The sequence below is a fragment of the Temnothorax nylanderi genome, unplaced genomic scaffold (assembly GCF_030848795.1).
Source record: "Temnothorax nylanderi isolate EJ_2023f unplaced genomic scaffold, tnyl_v1.0 TNYL_tig0035_pilon, whole genome shotgun sequence".
In the NCBI taxonomy this organism is placed as follows: Eukaryota; Metazoa; Arthropoda; class Insecta; order Hymenoptera; family Formicidae; genus Temnothorax; species Temnothorax nylanderi.
Genome location: NW_027249097.1, coordinates 685,676 through 703,640, shown reverse-complemented (window position 1 = coordinate 703,640; position 17,965 = coordinate 685,676). Strand labels below are relative to the sequence as shown.

At 44.1% G+C, this 17,965-nt stretch overlaps 1 protein-coding gene across 9 annotated transcripts in view; it reads left to right on the top strand.

Annotated features, from left to right (window-relative positions):
- The window catches only part of LOC139771003 (protein tramtrack, beta isoform-like), a 62,180-nt gene that overhangs the window by 30,834 nt on the left and 13,381 nt on the right, over positions 1 to 17,965 (top strand). For 8 of the 9 annotated variants that reach the window (XM_071703402.1, XM_071703404.1, XM_071703401.1 and 5 more), the window contains exons 2-4: positions 514 to 955; positions 1,211 to 1,946; positions 2,037 to 2,096. In XM_071703402.1, the coding sequence (XP_071559503.1) occupies positions 737 to 955; positions 1,211 to 1,946; positions 2,037 to 2,096 (1,015 nt within the window). In that variant the 5' untranslated portion in view covers positions 514 to 736. Of the gene's footprint in view, positions 1 to 513; positions 956 to 1,210; positions 1,947 to 2,036; positions 2,097 to 7,060; positions 17,840 to 17,965 lie in introns of those variants that run through there. The other variant, XM_071703403.1, reaches the window with a different exon arrangement.

Sequence of the window (17,965 nt, the reverse complement as noted above, 5' to 3'; positions counted from 1 at the left end):
AAATAATAGAAGTGAAGAAATTGCGAATTAAACTTGAATGGAAACAGAGGAGAATATTTTAATCTTTATTTAATTTCAATAGATCGTCTCTCACCTCTCATCTAGAGATAAAATGTCACGTACGTGATGACCGCAATTGGAAGGGGTGAGAGGAGAGAATTGCATAAAAGGCACACACGAGCCGAGTGACTCGCCTATTCGTTTTCTGCCTACGCCCTCCAGGGTCGTACAGCCCACGTTCATCCTCCATCGTATTCCCATCCTTTCTTTAGAGTCGCTTTCGCGTCTTTGAACACTCGGTGCACCTGCTCCAATGCTCTTTACTTGCCTAAAGTATTTTAGTATACTTTAATTCGAAGATATCAATCATTTCGTGACGCTCGCCGCTAACAAAGAATTATCTTTTAACGATTATTATATATCTATTAAAGTTGCTATCGAGATTCGATTAAGATTCAAAACAGTTAGGTTTAACAAGGACATTTCTTTCATGTTACTATTATTCTGTGACAGATCACGCGTAAGACGGGCACGATAATTCTTGGCCGATGAGGAGCAGAGCAGCACGAGGGCGAGTAGTAGAAGGAGCAGCAGTACGAGCAAGAGCGAGCGGCTTCGTCGTCGTAGAAGGAGGTGGCGGTGTGGAGAAACAGAAGAAGGAACGAGGACGAAGTGGCGGCGGCAGCAGTGGCAGTGGCAACGGCGGCAAAGCGGCGACGAACAGCCAGGTCCCCCCATGTTAGCGGACATCAACGGCAACCTGGCGGATCTGAGAAGCGAAGCGATGGCGTCGCAGAGATTTTGTCTGCGCTGGAACAACCACCAGAGCAATTTGCTCTCCGTCTTCGACCAGCTGTTGCACGACGAGTCGTTCGTCGATGTCACGCTGGCCGTTGAGGGCCAGCTACTCAGGGCGCATAAGATGGTGCTGTCGGCGTGTAGCCCCTACTTTCAGGTAAGTCCAATTTTTCATATCTAAAATTTATTCAGATTAACATCTAAACTTTAGATTAATAAATCATAACAACGTGATTGTCTCGCCAGTCATTTATAATTTCGCAATAAAGAGACAGTACTTCGTAGGTTTTATGATAGATCATAATTGGATCCTATTGACATTGACACAACTTTTTGAAAAATAAATTTGTAATGTAGAATCGCTACGTGCAACTTGTAGTTTACTAAAGAAATTGATAATTTGTATTTACAGGCCCTGTTCGTTGGACACCCCGACAAGCACCCGATAGTCATTCTCAAGGATGTTCCATATGTGGACATGCGCAGCCTCTTGGACTTTATGTACCGCGGCGAGGTGAGCGTCGATCAGGATCGACTGACCGCTTTCTTGCGGGTCGCCGAGTCCTTGAGGATAAAGGGCCTGACCGAAGTGAACGAGGACAAGTGCGATTTGCCAAGCATCACGTCCTCGCTGCTGGGTGGCAGCCAGAATGCAGCGGCACCGCCGCCGCCCAGTCTCCATCGGATCAACCAAATCGGTCAGCATCATCATCATGTCGCGCAGAAAAGGTTCCATCATATGTCCAGCCATCCGTTGCTTGGCTCGGCGCTGACGGCGCCCAAGAGAAAACGTGGCAGACCCAGGAAGTTGAGCGGCTCGTCGGACACGCCAATCGGCGAGGTCGGCGGTCAGGACCTGCAGTCCTGCTCTGGCGCTGATCTAGTTCAGGGCTCACCCGAGATGATGGAAATGAAGATGGGATTGGACTTTCAGAGCGAGGTCAGCGGTAACGGCAACGTGAGAAGCACCTCCTCCAACAACAACGCCAATTCTGCATCGGCCGCCAATAATCCCGCCGCCACGGCCTCCTCGGGATCATCGTCGGCGAGGAGAGACGAGCCTACGGAGAACGGTACCGACACACCGGAACCGCCAGTCACGCGGGTCAAACGAGAACCGGAACCGACGCCTAGCACTTCGGCGCAAGGTATGAAAAGCGGAACGCGATGATGTTCGATGTAACATTGAATTTAAATTCGAGAACTCGAGCTGATCATCTCGTCGTTGTTGATTTTAGCTTCGGATGAGACATTCGCGCGGCCGCACAGTAGGCAAGGGAGTGAGGGTTTCAAGCAAGGTAAGACCTTCAGCTTACTTGACTTCAATACAGAGAAGCCTTGCATTGCTAATACTCCCTGATACAGCGCAAACGGCGAATCTCATACAGTTTACACGGATTTTATAGCGTATCTTATCTACCAAACGGAGAGCTGCGCGCGTTTGTAAATTATAATTAATTAGATGATCAATTATACATTATATATCAACTATTCGTGCACTATTTATGCAGTCAATTATGCAGACGTAAAATATGTACTTATTGTTAGCGAAATATTAACTCCTTCAGATTTGACTGTTCTTTTATACATGGTAAAGCAATTGTTTCATATCTTTGGATCCATTAAAGTTTAGGAATATTTCTCTTTACTTAAAAAATTAACTTTAAAAAAATAGAATTTATATACATATGTATAGATCCGTTGGAGTTAATTCTTTATGTGACCCTCGAACGAGCGCAATGTTGCATAGAAACTGTTTCTTATTATTCCTGTAATTCTAATTGCTGATTTTGAAAATGCGTTCTTGAAAATTATACAAGGTAAGTCACAAGATGTAACGTTAAATGCAACGTGCTCCTGAGGGTTAACTATAATTACATTTTTTTTTTAGTGAAACCGCGTAGTTTTACGAATGCAAAAGATAATGAACTCTGATTGCGTCTAATCACGGAACGATACCCCACCAGATGTCTTAGCATGGTGTGAAATGTGATTCCCATAACGCGGGCGCGGAGAAGAATGTTAGATTATCTTAACTCATTGTATCTTAATATTCAGATCTTAAAAGTGAAAAAAAAGTATATATAATGGCTGCTCGTTTTTAAATAACAACTGCAAAATTAAGATGTAAATTTAACGCATTAATTCCGGATAATAAGCCGAGTTGTGTACGTCGTCGAATATTCTTCTCCGTGCGAACCCAAAGGACGGGGAAAGGAACTCGCTTTTGTGCCGTCCGAATGCTTATTCGTTTCTTGTGGACGCGCCCCGAGGAGCAAGCAAGCAAGCGAACCTTGCGCGGCATTATGGACGACGCTGTAGACTCTCTACGTGAGAACGACTCTTACGGCTCTCTCGCACGATTCGTCGAGGTCGATCGACGACGTCTGAGAATCTCAGAATCGGAGAAGCCCAATCCCGAGGGGCTCTCCCGATATTTTCAATCAACCGAGTCTCGAGACTTCGCGTCACACTTCGCGACCAGGCGCTCGCGCGGATCCGATAGACGCGCGTCGTCGCCGTCGTGGACGACGCTTTATCCTAATGTGCTGCTAATGAATTTGACTTTTCAGACTTCTCTCGAGCTGCCTTGCCGAGCGGCTCGGTCAATCGTTGTCGCAACTCCTGCAGGCGCGCTCCTTCCGCAAATTTTTTTTTACTTTTAGGAGCTAGCCAGGACTCGCGACCCTCGCGAATCACACGTCATTTCCGTAAATCCGCGATCCCGTTTAATCGCGGCGCGGCGCGGCGCGCTGACCAGAGTTGGCCGCGCTCCGGAATCTCTCGCGTTTACCTCTGATTTTCGAAACAAAACGCACACGAAAAGAAAAAGAAAGAGATAGAAAAAAAATCACAATTTCGACGCGAGAGAAAAATCTGCGTCCGGAAGAAAAAAAAGGCAGTAAAGCAATTTCCCGACGAGATAAAAAAACAACAGTAAAAATAATTTCCCTTTTCAAATTCAAACTCGAGCGGTGTGTCTGAAGGTAGCCGCACGTGGGATGTCATATATCGGTACGCGCGCGCGCGGTATTCAAATCGCGAGGAAAGACGAAAGTCGAGACAAAAAGATGTGTAGTAAAAACAGACGAAAACATGCACATATATGGAAAAAGAGAGAGAATGAAGAAGAGAGAGAGAAAGAGAGAGTGAGAGAGACAGCGTGTGAAAGAGAGAGAGAGAGAAAGAGAGATAAACGAGAAGCCGTCGTCTCGTTAATCAAGAACTCGCGTTCGGACCCCGGAATGTTGTTACCATGACACCCCATGAAAAAAAAAAACCTGGAAAGGGAACTCCCCTCTGTGCGAACGTCTGCGAAATTAATTAATCTCTAATGAAACCCATCGCACTCGCGCCGCCGAGTCGTTGTTCTCGTCGAGGACATACATAATATATAGATACATCTAATTACATACATATATATAGATATATATAACCCATACGTAATTCTCACGCTCGGCCAATGCGCAGCGCCTCATTTCCTGTCCTCCCTTCCGCCCCGGTCTCGGTAGCACAGAATCAGCCAGCCCTACCTCCTCGTCTTTACCTCTTCATGATCAAATCTGTGTCTTCTCTCTGCCGCACCGCACCTGTCGCTCTGTTCGATGTCTCGAACCTCTCGCCCTAACTCTTAACTTTTCCGCTAACATCCCCATACCCCCCCTGCCCCCCCGGCTCTTCTCCGCACGAATGGAAAAAAAACGCTTCGCTGCCATTGGCCAATGGTAACAGGAGGGGGTGGAGCCAGCTTTTAGCGGTGCTTACTTTTTTTTTAATTGTTGTCTGATTTTTCACACCTTGAACGCTGGTTAACTTCTTTTACGCTCGTTCGTTGCGAGGAAGATAGAATAGAGAATTTCATTCTTCTTTTTTTTTTCTTTAATCGCGAAAAGACAAACGGCAAAGAGGAAGAGAGAGGAGAGACGTAAACGCGTCGATGATGATTACGACGATGATGATGAGAATGTGAGTTAAACAACGGACGACACCACATTGTCGGCAGGTTTATCGTTTCCGTCTTCTCTTGCGTTCTTCTCGTTGCTTTAGACGATAACGACGACAATGAGAAAAGATGAATAGCAAAGATGAGAGATTCTTATCGCAAGAGTAGAAGCAGGATAGATAGATTAATATGTAAAAATAAAAAGAGGAGTGACAAACCAGAGAAAGAGAGAAATCAGAAGAGAGAGAAATAGTGTGACGTACGTTTCTTTTTTTTCCTATTTATAAAAGAGATGTATTTACGTGCGCGCGCGCGCGAGAGAGACAGAGAGAGAAAGAGAGTGCTTCGAAGATGTCGTCGTCGGAGATGATCTCGTTTCAATAGTGACCGTGATCGCTTTGTTCACTTTTGGCGCAGGTGAGTTGAGATTATCTGAGTCACCATCATTCTGAGAGATTTTTAAGCTTTGCGCGGGGGAAGCGAGGGAGCTAGGGAGGCCAGCCGCTAGAAAAAAAAAAATAATAAAACGATCGTAGAACGGAAAAAAGGAATCGAAGTCGAAGTCATAGATGCATAAAATAGATAGAACGAAAAGACGGAACCGTTCCGAACGGAGTGCCGGAGTGTAAGAGAAATGCCGGATGTTAGAAGGATGTGACGCCGGAAGTCGAAAAAAAACGGATAACGATGTTAGAAGTAATCTACGTGTATAAATTCGAACCGAATTATTACGAGTCTGAATAAAACACGCAAGGAGGAGAAAAGAGTTGCTTTTTTTTCTCTCGAGCGTCATCGATCTCGATGGATCGTTTTCCCGTAGAGATGGATACAGGCAGACTGACTGGACGTACTTTGGACCGAAGGGGTTGGGGACGGGGGGGGGGGGTTGGTTGAAGTGTGCACATGTGTCGCTGGGTAAAAAGAAATCTATTTGATCTATTTTAATCAATTTCGCATATGCGTGGATCGCCTGATACGCCGTGTATACGGGTTGTATCCGTTCGAGGGCCACGGCCCTTCCTGCCGATCGTAGATTCCAAGTCGGGGGCACCATTTCTACTATTCCCGTCTCGGGATTTATACAAGCCGGAGTGACTTGTATTTTGTTCAAACGTCCCAGTAAACACCAAGTATCAATTATAATTTCTCACTCAACAATGTAAATGCAATATAACACATGTTGCATTTACATTTGTTGTCGAGCTACGAACTATACGAGTCGAAGTCATCGCTTTGATCGGTCGACTTTGATCGTCGACTCGAGGAGCGATCCTCGACGTACGAACAATCGCCGCGATAATTCTCAGCTTCCCCTTCGGAATCTACGATCGCGCGGAGCCATCCCGTACATACGCGGATATCCTCTATGGGCTTGTACGTGTGCTCGCGGGTGTGCAAGCGCGTGTGAAATGTTCATCGGGTGAATGGGCTGAGGGGGAGGGTCGCGTGTGCATGGCGGATGCGTGAAGATACGAGGGACGTGTGTGTGTGTGTGTGTGTGTGTGTGTGTGTGTGTGTGTGTGTGTATGAGAGAGAGAGAGATAAAGAGAGAAAGAAAACGCGTGAAAAGCTAGGAGTTCGGGAGAAAGAGGGGAAAGACTTGACGTTGCCGGGAAACTGTTCGATTTTGCAACCGGCATGAGAGGATGCGTGAAAGTGCATAAGAGTCTGTCTGTGAGGGGGATAGAGACGACGAGCGGGGGAGGGGGGACGGGGGACGACATGGAGAGGGCGTGTCGTGGAGTTATCCTTTTAACGCGGGACAGAAGTTGACTGAGACGGCCGATTCGAACACGGTGACTCTTTTTTGCTGGCTCTACCCTTCCTCTTGCTTCCCCCCACAAAAATATAGAAATACGTTGTGCCAATACAGTACATCGTACACAGAGATAGTCACGAGATGCGCGGTAGAACTCCGTTTATCAGAACGTTCGCGGTGGAATTTTGTGCGACGGAAACGGATCGTGTGCCAACGGTATTCCTTACCGTTATCGTAAGATATAAAGATGACTTGGGGGTAAAGATTACCCCAACTACGTAAAGAGTCAAGAGACCGACCTGTGCTGACGAGGATCCCTCGGTCATTGAGGGTCTCTAGTACACGCAGAGATAACATTGGGAAACCGATAATTCCAAAAGTCTGGAATACTATCCGTCTGTGATACCATTCTGGAAAAACTCGTATTACGAGCAAGAGCTTAAAGATTGGCCTTCTGATAAACGTACTCCTACCGCGCATCCGAATGCTTGCACGACATACATTATACCGTGGCGCGGGCGTGGAGGGCGATTTAAAGGATCGAGGTCTCTTCGTTTCAGAATTGGAGGAGACGTCGAGCGGCGGTGGCGATAGCGGCGGCGATCCGCCGACTCATATCCGCATCAACTTCGAGCGATGCTTTCGCAAGGAGTTCAGCACGTCGACGCTGCAGGGTAAGACCGCGTCGACCGCCGCCGCGATGGGCGACGATCAGCAACAGCAACAGCACTCGGACACCGAGATGGATACGAAGGCGATGTCGAAGGACAGCATAAGCAGTGCCATATTTAGCGTGATGGCCGGCGAGGCGGAGATCAGTCAGAGCGACTTCGAGGGCTCGTTCAAGGCCGAGAACGAGCGCACGGAGGGCTCGGTGCGGGACTTCTGCGTGAAGGAGGGCGACGTTTATCGGTGCACCGTGTGCCATCGCACCTACACACACATCAGCAACTTCTGCCGGCACTACGTCACCTCGCACAAGCCTAACGTCAAGTACTACCCCTGCCCGGTCTGCTACAAGGAATTCACCAGGAAAGACAACATGGTCGCCCACGTCAAGATTATACATAGTTATAAACAGGGACACATGGGTCTCAGCAATAGTGGCAGCAACAGTAGCAGCAGTATGGGTCAGCCGCGGTAGACCATCGCCGGCTGGGCGCCCTCGCATCCTGCCTCCTCCCTCAGACCGCGTTTCTCCGACCTCGCGCGTGATCCCACGATGTCGGAAATGCTGTAGATCACGATATCCACGTCATGTCCATGATAGCTATTACGAGATAGATTTTCGAGAGTTTGACACCAAGATTTTCTATGTTACCGAAAAGCTTTGATACCGGTGATTAACGGATAGAAAGGACGAGGTTTTAGAATTGATGGTGTGATCGTAGATTATGGTACCAAGGAATTATAGGTAGGAAGAAATGATCGCGTCTATGACGGATGAACGTCATAGGCAGGCTCGTGGGCCTGATGCGTTTGCCAAGAAGACAAAACCGAAGAACGTGAAGATGAGGGAGGAGGGGGGAGATAGAGAAGCTCAAGAGAAGCGCGAGGGAGGTCAGTAACGCCTCGAACGAAGTCAGTGCGCTTCTACGAGCGGAAGGAGAGAAGGACGATAGATAGATACGAGTAAGCGAGTAAACAAATAGGTAGGCAAGTGGCTGATCTTGTGGCTATACCGAAAATGGCCAGAGGGGGTGTTTACGCGGAGAACAGGTGGGTGTGCAAGACTCAAAGCTATGAATATCGCCGGAGCACACGATTCTTAGCTTTCGCGCGAGCGTTCTTTGTGGCAGTCTTTCCGGTATGCGAATTAATCATTTGGACGAATCAATCGTCTCTAATTTATGGGATAAACATATCTCGCGAAGGATGTGTTTCGCCGTTCTAACATTACACGACATGCATGTTGCATGAGACTAGCTCAATATCTTGATACCAAATCTATGCCTTGGAAGAAGAGTCGTATATTCAGATATCAAACACGTGCAGTACTTTTCTACTTCCAAGCCGCAGAATTCTTTTTTTTAGGAGCGCTTTAGAGACACGCGATATCGCTCAAATGATTAAACGAAGCTGATCTACCGAGTTGCATCGACGTTGCGTAATCCGCGATGCGCGGGTCTGACCAAGTCCAGTAACCATTACGACAAGCAATTATTAAAATAATTTCGATGCGATATTTAAATGTATTAGCGAACTGTCAATTGACGGATCTCTTTGACGGTATCTTTTTAGCAAAAAGATCTCGGGCAGCTGCGTACAAGCGATGTTGCTCTGAATTTTATCCCTATTTCAGGTCCTGGTCCCGATCTTGGTCCTAGCGTTAGTCCTAGTTATCGTTATCAATCTCCGTGCCTTCGTGGACCCACATTGCGCACGCTTCGGCATTTCGCGTTACGCAACGTCCGTCTTCTTGTGAAGGATCGAGCTTCAAGCGCCGGAAATCTTCAGGAACGCTTCGCGCGCGTAACAAGCAACGGGCATTAAAATTACAAAATGAACGAGCTTTATCGTGTTCGCCCCCGAAGAGAAAGGGCGAGGCGGATGTAAAAACGGGAGACGGAAGTAGGAAGAGGCTTTATACCGCATCATAAGCAAAGAGTTTATATAAACCTAACCGATGCGTCGTCTCAACGCGGTTCAGCGTCGTACAACGGGTGATCAGTTGTAAAAAGGAAACCGGTTGTCGCGTAGCAAAACCTGAGGTGAGGGGCGAGGAGGAGGAGGAGAGGCATCGTGTAAATCCAAATCAACGCAGATAGAGAGAAAGGGTATATTTACTATTGCCTGACTTATATTACGTTGCAGAAAGAATCAAACACGCCAGCTGACGTAGCTCGGCGATACATTTCTATGAAAATATGGTGCGCGCGCGTGTTTTATTTATCCTTTGTTCGCGTTCTCCAAACGCAGGTCTCTTCGCGCCTGGTTAAAAAAAAAGAAACTTTCGAAAAAAGAAGCTTTTGCAAGTCGAAGTTGAGGATGTTGAGAACACACCAATTACATATAGTAATTTGTTACGTAATTATTGAATTATTGAGAGAAATTATTGAGAGAATTCAACTTGTAGGAGACTTATCAGATTCTTATCTTTAGTAGTGGAGGCGAACCAGGGTGAAACGTGCGCGCGCACGAGCGATATAAATAATAAGGAAACTACGTAGACTGAGTAAATGCAATATATATGTATCGATGACCGTTCGCCATGTTGTTGTTGAGCCGTTTGGGTCGCGGAAGGGAATGCCGCGGAGGCATTTTCTGGGGGAGCGGCGATGAAAGGGGCGGAGGGACGGTACGGGGGAAGCGCGCAATCTCGCGAAAGACTGCAGAGGGACGGTTTTAACGACACCAAATACAAGATAGTACTGACATTGGATAGACTGAAGGCACCTTAGTAGTAACTTAACGCCGCCGCCATGCCGGACCGTCCTGTCCTGTTCGGCTGAGTCCATTTCCGGATGTCGACGTGAACATCCGGAACGCTAAGTGGAGAACGTGGTGAGCCGGGTGATAACGTAAGAACGGTCATACATTATATCAGAACTAAACTAATCAGAACTAAAGCTGTCTTAGCTCTGCTCTTTCAAAATTTTGAAGAATTCTGTAACGGCGCAGTTAATAATTCCGTTGCAATCGGAATAAGTGATTTTGAGAGAAAACAAGTTTGCCAAGTTTGATAGCGAGCTATGAGTTATTTATGTTCATCGTTTTGAGATACATAGCATATGTATTTCTCATTTATCATTGGATCGTCATCAGAACTATCGCTGATCTGTTCATTGAAAGTTTGCGTCTATAATAGCTTCTATAAATCTTATTCTGCATGCGATAGTAGTTTCGAATCAGTCATCTTTACTTTATATATTTTTTTTTACTAATTTCATCTTTAAATTATTTTTCATCCGGAGTTCACCAAGTTCTCAAGCCTAGCTTCCTGAGCTTTGAATAGTCAGTACCGAGTCCATGTAATTTTTACACATATAGTTAAAAATCTATATATGTACTCTTTTTATCTGTTATTTTACTGTTTGCGATTTGCAGATTTACCTTGACAATCGGATGAGAACGTTGTCATCAACCGAGACAGGTCGCACGGCGGTACGGTAATGGCGGTTAGAGGCTTAGTCGCGAGAAAAAGCACTAAAAGTACGAGATCGTAGCTTACTATATTTTGCACCTTACACTCCGTCGAGCGCCCTCCCTCCGTGAGAGGGGCGAGACGATTTATATACAAATTTTTCACTAGTTGGGCATAGACGTTAGACGACTAGAGGCTACATAATAACTATAATTACTATTATTATCACTACTACTATTAATCAGTTATTACAAGTGACGGAGATCTTCGTTGTTACTTTAACGCGCGGTGGGGTTGAACGAGCCCCGGTCGACCAGTGTTGTTCGTTCGTTATTCAAGAGGTATCTAGCGTTGCAAAGAAGATAACAAAAAAAGTTATAATCGTAAGGGCCGGATCGTCGTCGTGAGCGACAGTGGGCCCCGTGATGTGACCTGGAATAAGTGCTCTCGCTCGTTTCGTCATAGAAACGGCATTCGGAGATTGAAATTTGAGTATCGCGTTTGAATAGAAATGTTCTTCGCGATATTAGAACGCTACCTCAAACACGAAGAGACACGTTTTGTTACGTTAGAGCATGATCTTGAAGTGTTAGAGCAAAGTTATCGAGAGCCCTTGCTCCGCGTTTATTCGAGGGGCCCGCTAGAGATCACGATCCGCGATTCGAGCGTACTTTTAAGCGAATAGAGAGTTCTATAATACCAGTTAGGCAAAGGCAGCAAAGATAGCGCAGTAGACGTAGCAGAACGAAAGGGACCTGTGACAGGAACAGGGGGTTTGTTGACTGGAAGAGAGAGGAGAGAGACGGCGTGGGGGGGTTGTTTCGTGAACGTTAAGAGAGATGGGTGGGTGGGCCGTGCCGTGGATTTTCGCGCACTCAGGTCAATTATCCGCAATATATTCGAAACTTCGATGGACCAAAGAGCTTACCGACCCTTGTAGATTATTTATCCCATGCGAGAAAGGACGGAAATGTCCTGGAGAAATCTTCCGCGAGTCTCAGAAGCCCAGGATACGCGGTGCCAATGAAAAATCAACAGATCCTTTTTCGCAATTCGTACAATTTATTTCGCAATATTATGCGATGTTAAATTTTACAAGAATTCATAGTTGGTTGAAAAGTGCTTAATGGCCGAGATAATAATTGATTAGCTAATTAATCAAGTGACAAGACAAATTTATTATCGTTCATGAGTTAGATAGATGCAATAAGTTTACATATTTACAATATGTATCGACGCTTGTCAAATTACAAATTTATTATTGTTCATGAGTTAGATGCACGCAATAAGTTTACATATTTACGATATATATCGTACTTGTCAAATTATAATATTCTAAATATTGTTAGAAAAAAATTGAATATTTATATAAATATGAGTGATAACTCATTATTACTTATTTATTCAAAGATTGAAGAATTTGAGGGCAGGGCTTGTTGCAATTTATTCATAGTGACCCATATTTTTCTTTAAGATTAAATTGTAATCGGAAATTTGGCACCCAGTATTCCTTGGGAGGATCTCGCGCCGTCAGGTCAATTATTATCCGCAATATTCGAAACCTTGTTGGACCAAAGAGTGTCTATAAACGGTAGGATCCCCGAACGCGCTCTTAAGAGAAAAATCGCGTCAAGGGTGGGATGAGGGGGGGACGGTCACGGCCTGGTTCCACGATGGGTTGTCACAAGCCCGTCCAACGTGTGTCCAGCGTGGGTATGCGATACGGCGAAAGGATTCAGGGTAGAACTGGGTAGATTTTCACGAAAAAATGCGAAAAACAAAAAAGTGCAAAGAGGCAGCGGCTAGACAGCTTATATATCGATTTTTTTAGGAGGAAGAGGAAGAGAGGCAAGCAAATAATAATTAAATACACTCACATTTGATAATCACTGAGAGGCTAAGACTAACTCAATTAATTAAAGGGTGAGAAAGACGCGCGAAGGGTTATCGAGGGGAGAGGATCACCGGGGAGAGAAAATGCCTGCAGGTCCTCTCGACGCGAGACAATTTTTCGAAAGGATTTCTCTTTTCCTGGGAACGTTGCAATTTCCTCGAATTCGAGCGAGTTGATTTTTGACAGATCGGATTTATATCGTTGTTATTGCCGTTTGTTGTTTGTTTTATTTTTCCTTCGCGACGGGCGACCTGCAGGGCCTCTCGTCGGTGTGCGGTTTCTGAGGGATTTTATCAATTTGTACAATAATAGCTTTGATTCACCCTAGTCGATGTTGGCGTGAGAAGCGCGGAAAAAGGGTGTGAGAACTGGAGATCGCTATATATAGGTATATATCGCTATTGTCGGCGTGTTTTGATCGTTCTCACATTTTGCAATTTTTTTCTTCCGCGCTTTCAAAAAATCCTACGTATACCAAAGGATCATGAATTTACATATATACACACATGGTAGCTTATAGCAATTATTTATATATATATATATATATATAAAATATTTATCATTTATCATCGCGCTGAAGTTTCGCTTGACACTCCTTCGATCCGCAGGATGTTCCGCAAGACGCACTTTCGAAACATCCCGTGTATATATTTACAAACTCGTATACAAGTTGAAATCGACTCTCGATTTTTAGAATAAGTCTTGATAGAGCCTTTGTAAGTTTCTGAGATTTTTTAGATTCATGACATTTTTTTTTACCTTTCCATCTTGTTTTACCGTCGCAAAATTTCAGGTCGGTGAGCATCCCGTATTCGTTGCAAAAGTTATCACATCCTTTTGTGGCAATCAGAGCAGTTACAGAAAGCACTTGGAGACACGCGACGATACCACGCGATGATAGCACGCAGAACACGGCCCGATTCTCGAGCTCGCTCCGGAATCCTCGCCGGCATCTGAAGGCTCGTGATCAGGATAAATCGCTGTTAGAAAAGCATAGATCGAAGAGGATGCAGCGACTGATCTTGAGACTCGTTGCTTAAATTTAAAGGCGTTTGAAAGGGAGGAGAAATTCGCTCACGTTCGTTGCCTTCTCGACGTTGTTGAACTTTTTAGAGTTAAGATCGTTAAAAAGCGCTTTCAATCGTTGCCAATCGTAGGGTGGGGACAATCGAGAGGGGAAAGGGGGCTTTTTCGCGAGTGATCGAGGGTACAAAAAAAGAGAGAGAGATATATATATATATACGACGTCAGGTCCCCGTATATTCGTACAAAATTTAGTGTTCAAATTGTAAAAAGTGTTCATAAGTCAAGGATGAGGTGTCGCGCGAGGAATCGCTCTATTCGCGCGAGGACGGCCGTGTCTGCGTACGTGTGCTATATCGCTCCAGTTTCCTTGTCAAAATTCCGTCTTTTCCTCGGAATTTATTCGTGCACGGATTACGAGAACCGTACGTGCCACTTGCAATAGATCAGCTCCGAGGACATTCTGTGTATAACGATACGGAAATTGGAATTCCGAATCCGGATTAGATTTTGTTGATATTTGTTGAATTGTACATATATATATTGTGAAATTTTATAGCGTGTCGTTGTGTCTTCAAATTTTATCGCCAAATTCTCGCATTTTCATGTATAATTTGTTGCATCGTGTAAAATTTTATCGTGTGGCAAAAGGAATTTTTATCGCGTACGTTGACCGAGCTGTACGCTCAGAAATCGAGCTCATGTGCGTCTGCAACTGCCCCTGTTATCTGCATCTCGAAGGGGGGCGCAAGACCCCATCGGGGGGTTGCGCCTCTCTACGACCGTAACGTTCTCACGCTCTCATCGCGGGTGCGATAGTCTCGCCGATGGGTATCGAACGTGTTCGCTTAGAGCACGTTTCAATTAATGGATCTTGTTGGGAGGAGACGTAGGAAGGTAGTGGGAGACGAGTGAGGGAGTCGTGAAAAAAAAATTACGATATAGAGTATATATATTATAAATATATATATATATTATATTTATGCGAGCGCGTGAATTCTTGTGCAAGGGTGTCGTGTCGAGATTCTTTCTCGTCTCGTTATGCGTTCGTCCCTTCGCGAAAGGGGGGGACCACCAGTCAATAACATATTGATTATTCTTATAGATTTCTCGCGCGATACGCATCGTTGCAAAGATAAGCCCATCATCGCGAAAGAAAGAAAGAAAGAAAGGAAATAGAGAGTCAGAGAAAAAGAGAGAGAGAGGAAGATTAATTTACGAGGCTTAAAAAGCAGACTGTACTATCGAATAGATTTTAATATAATATATATATTAAATTTAAAAAAAAATATATATATACATACACATCTATATATATATTAAAGAAAAGAATCATAGTTTATTATCGCAATTAAATTACCCACGGATGTACACGTATACAGAGAACAAGAACGAAAGCGTGTGAGAAAGAGAGAGAGTCAAACAAATGGTACATATATATATTATATATATACATACATATATTATTGCGATTATTATTATTATTATTATTATTATTATTGCGATTATCATTATTATATATATTATATATATATAAACAGAAGTTATATCGAATATATTTTAGCGCTAGTTGATAATACCTATTATATATATATATATATATAACGTCGTTGCAGTTTCGAGACGATGCGTCAGAAAACGAGGGTAAAAATAAAAATAGAAAAAAGAAACAAGTGTAAGAGCGAGAGAGAGAGAAGGGGGGGATCGAGGATCGCCACAGTTACGAAAACGGAGAAGGGATCGTTCGACCCCCGAGATTTTTCTTGTAAATGCAATTAAATGTGAAAACGCGCAACGCCGCAATACGTTGATTTTAACATGTGCTCTTTATGCGGGATCCGATGTTTTAAAACGCGCGAGTAGTCCCCGGTTCGGTGCCTTTCTTAAGCGACATAAAATAAACGACAATGTTGAAAAAAAAAGAGAAGAAAATAGATGGAAAAAGCGAGATGAAGATTGTAGTGCGAGAGCGAAAAAAAAGAGACGAATAAATAAATTGTTATCGCGCGCGCGTCCCTCTCCCTTCGTCGAAGGGACGGATCGACGATCGCATTCTCAGTGCCAAATATAAGGGAGAGATTCGCTTTCCGAGAGGGCGAGAATTTAATAAGAAGAAAAAATAATAAGGAGACGAGAGAGAGAGAAAGAGGAGAAGGCGAAAATTTTATAGAAAATTTTTCTAAAGCTGACGAGTCTTTTCTGACGCTGGGTAGACTTAGTATATTTTATATGCACTGTTTGTTCGACTATGACTATCAATAATAAAAAGAACGGTGTTCAATAGATTGTAAATCGGAGGATTCTTAAATATTCTCGCCGATCACCGAATCATCCGCTGTACACGGTGTCTCGAAAGGGTGGCTCCGATCCGCGAACAGATCGCGAGAGATTTAAATTTCTGGGGTCCCGCTGAAAAATCTGAAATTCTTAAATTCGTGCGTGCGCACGAATCTCAAAATCCATCCGGATCTAATCGATCGAATTGGCTTGGTAAATTTTCCCGCAGCTTCTTTCGGGACATTCTGTATACCTGACGACTTTCCGAGATCCGTGAGCGACGGAACTTGCCGCAGAAAACAAAGAAAAAAAAGTTCTGCGGAAAGGGGAAGCTTCGCGTATCCCGGTAAAGTCGGTCGTGCCTAACGTATCAAGTAACGTATTAATATATTGTGGTGAATGATGATAAAAAGAGAGAGAGCGAAAGAGAGGGAGAGTGTGTGTGAGTGAGAGAGAAAGGGAGTGTGATGAACATCTTTGTCAAGCGAATTTGCAATCGTCATTACGTGCGCAGAGATCGGTGGGAAGTGTGACAAAAATATGTGTTCAAAACAGAAAGAGAAGAGGAAGCGGAAATGTTTGTGCGGCCAACGTTTTCCGCGTTTCGTCTACATGACGGCGACGGTTACGCATTTTTTTTTTCTTTCTAATCCCGTTGACTCGAGAGGAAAGGTAACTACCAATGCCACTAACAAACTGTAGTGATCGTATGTAGTAATTGTTGTTTTTTTTTTAATTTTGTCTTGTTCTCCTTTCCTTTCTCAGCTCCACTTTTGCGTTATTATTGTGTTATACGATAAGCGCGCACGTGAAGCCGCCGGTCTTGCTCAAAAGCAAAAAGAACATGTTTTCTAGACCACGACCCGCTAGAATACCAAAAGAGAAATTTTGTGTAAGAGCACAATTAATACGATTAAAAAATTATATTAACACTGTACAGAAAGAATGTTCGAAATTTATATTCTTAATTTCAAGTGACTAATTATTGAATTAATACGTTAGATTAATCTTTGCTAAATCGAGAAGAGGTAGCCAGTACTGTGAGAATTTTAACGGTTTGAAGACGCGTTTGTTAATCGAGTAAAATTTTATTAATCGTACTAACGAGGATCTATGATCTTGCGTGATATTCGTGGTCCAGATAACGTCAGTTTCATTTAATTAACATAACAAAGTGCCATAATCGTAAGCGCGACTGTCACGACTTCCTCGACGGGCAGGACGCGGGTTTCACGTGCGGCAAACGTTCACGCTGGTGTTACGCCACGGAATTCGAATATACCGTATGCATATCTCGATTTGTATGTATACATTATTTTTATTTGTACGCCGACACAGGATGTCAAAAGACCTCCCCGCACTCGTCACGAAGCACCGTTATTCTTAGCCAAAAATTACTTTTATTTAGTTTTTTCGTTCTAGCGCACTCGTCTCGTCGGCCGCCGTCTCGTCGCCGACGGTCAGATCACGAAAGGCAATCCTCTTAGATTTCGCCCAGAAATTTATTTTTTACCTGTAGAAATACTTGCGGCGAAGTCTTCCCGCTAATCTTCTCTTATTACGAGTGTCGACACTTTTACTTCCCGCGAAGCGGTGGATATTTCTGCCGACGCGATTGTTAATAAGGATCGACACTTGCGATAATTGGAGGGAAAGTAGAATTAGATTCTACGAGTAGCAAATTGTTTCTGCAAGACAGTGTTTCGTTTAAGAGAACAAAGTCTTTCGTTATTTTTTTTTGTGAGGAAGAAAGACGCGACGTCGGAATCGCGGCTGCCGAGGAGACGATTCTTAGGTGTTAAGTTTCCTTCGTCGCGGTTTGCTCGAAGAAGCGACTCGATCCTGACGTTCTCCAGAGCGATTCTTAGGACTCTTCCACGTCCTGGAAAACTCAGGATGGTCGGACGGCCAACCGCGACGAGAGGCCAGCGATTATTATTTTTTACAGACCTTTGTTTTGCATGTTGCGCATTGTTGTTTTATTTTCTTTTTCTCTTCGAGAAAGGAAGAGCAAAGAGATTGTGGAAAATAAGAAAAAAAATATATATATGTATATGTGTATATGATTTTCCGTTACGTTTATATTGTTATACAATGTTTCATTTTATATTCCTTTTTTCTCCTTAAGTTTTTTTCCTTCCGTTTTAATTCTTATAATTTAATAGTAGAAATTTTTTTCCAGTGAAC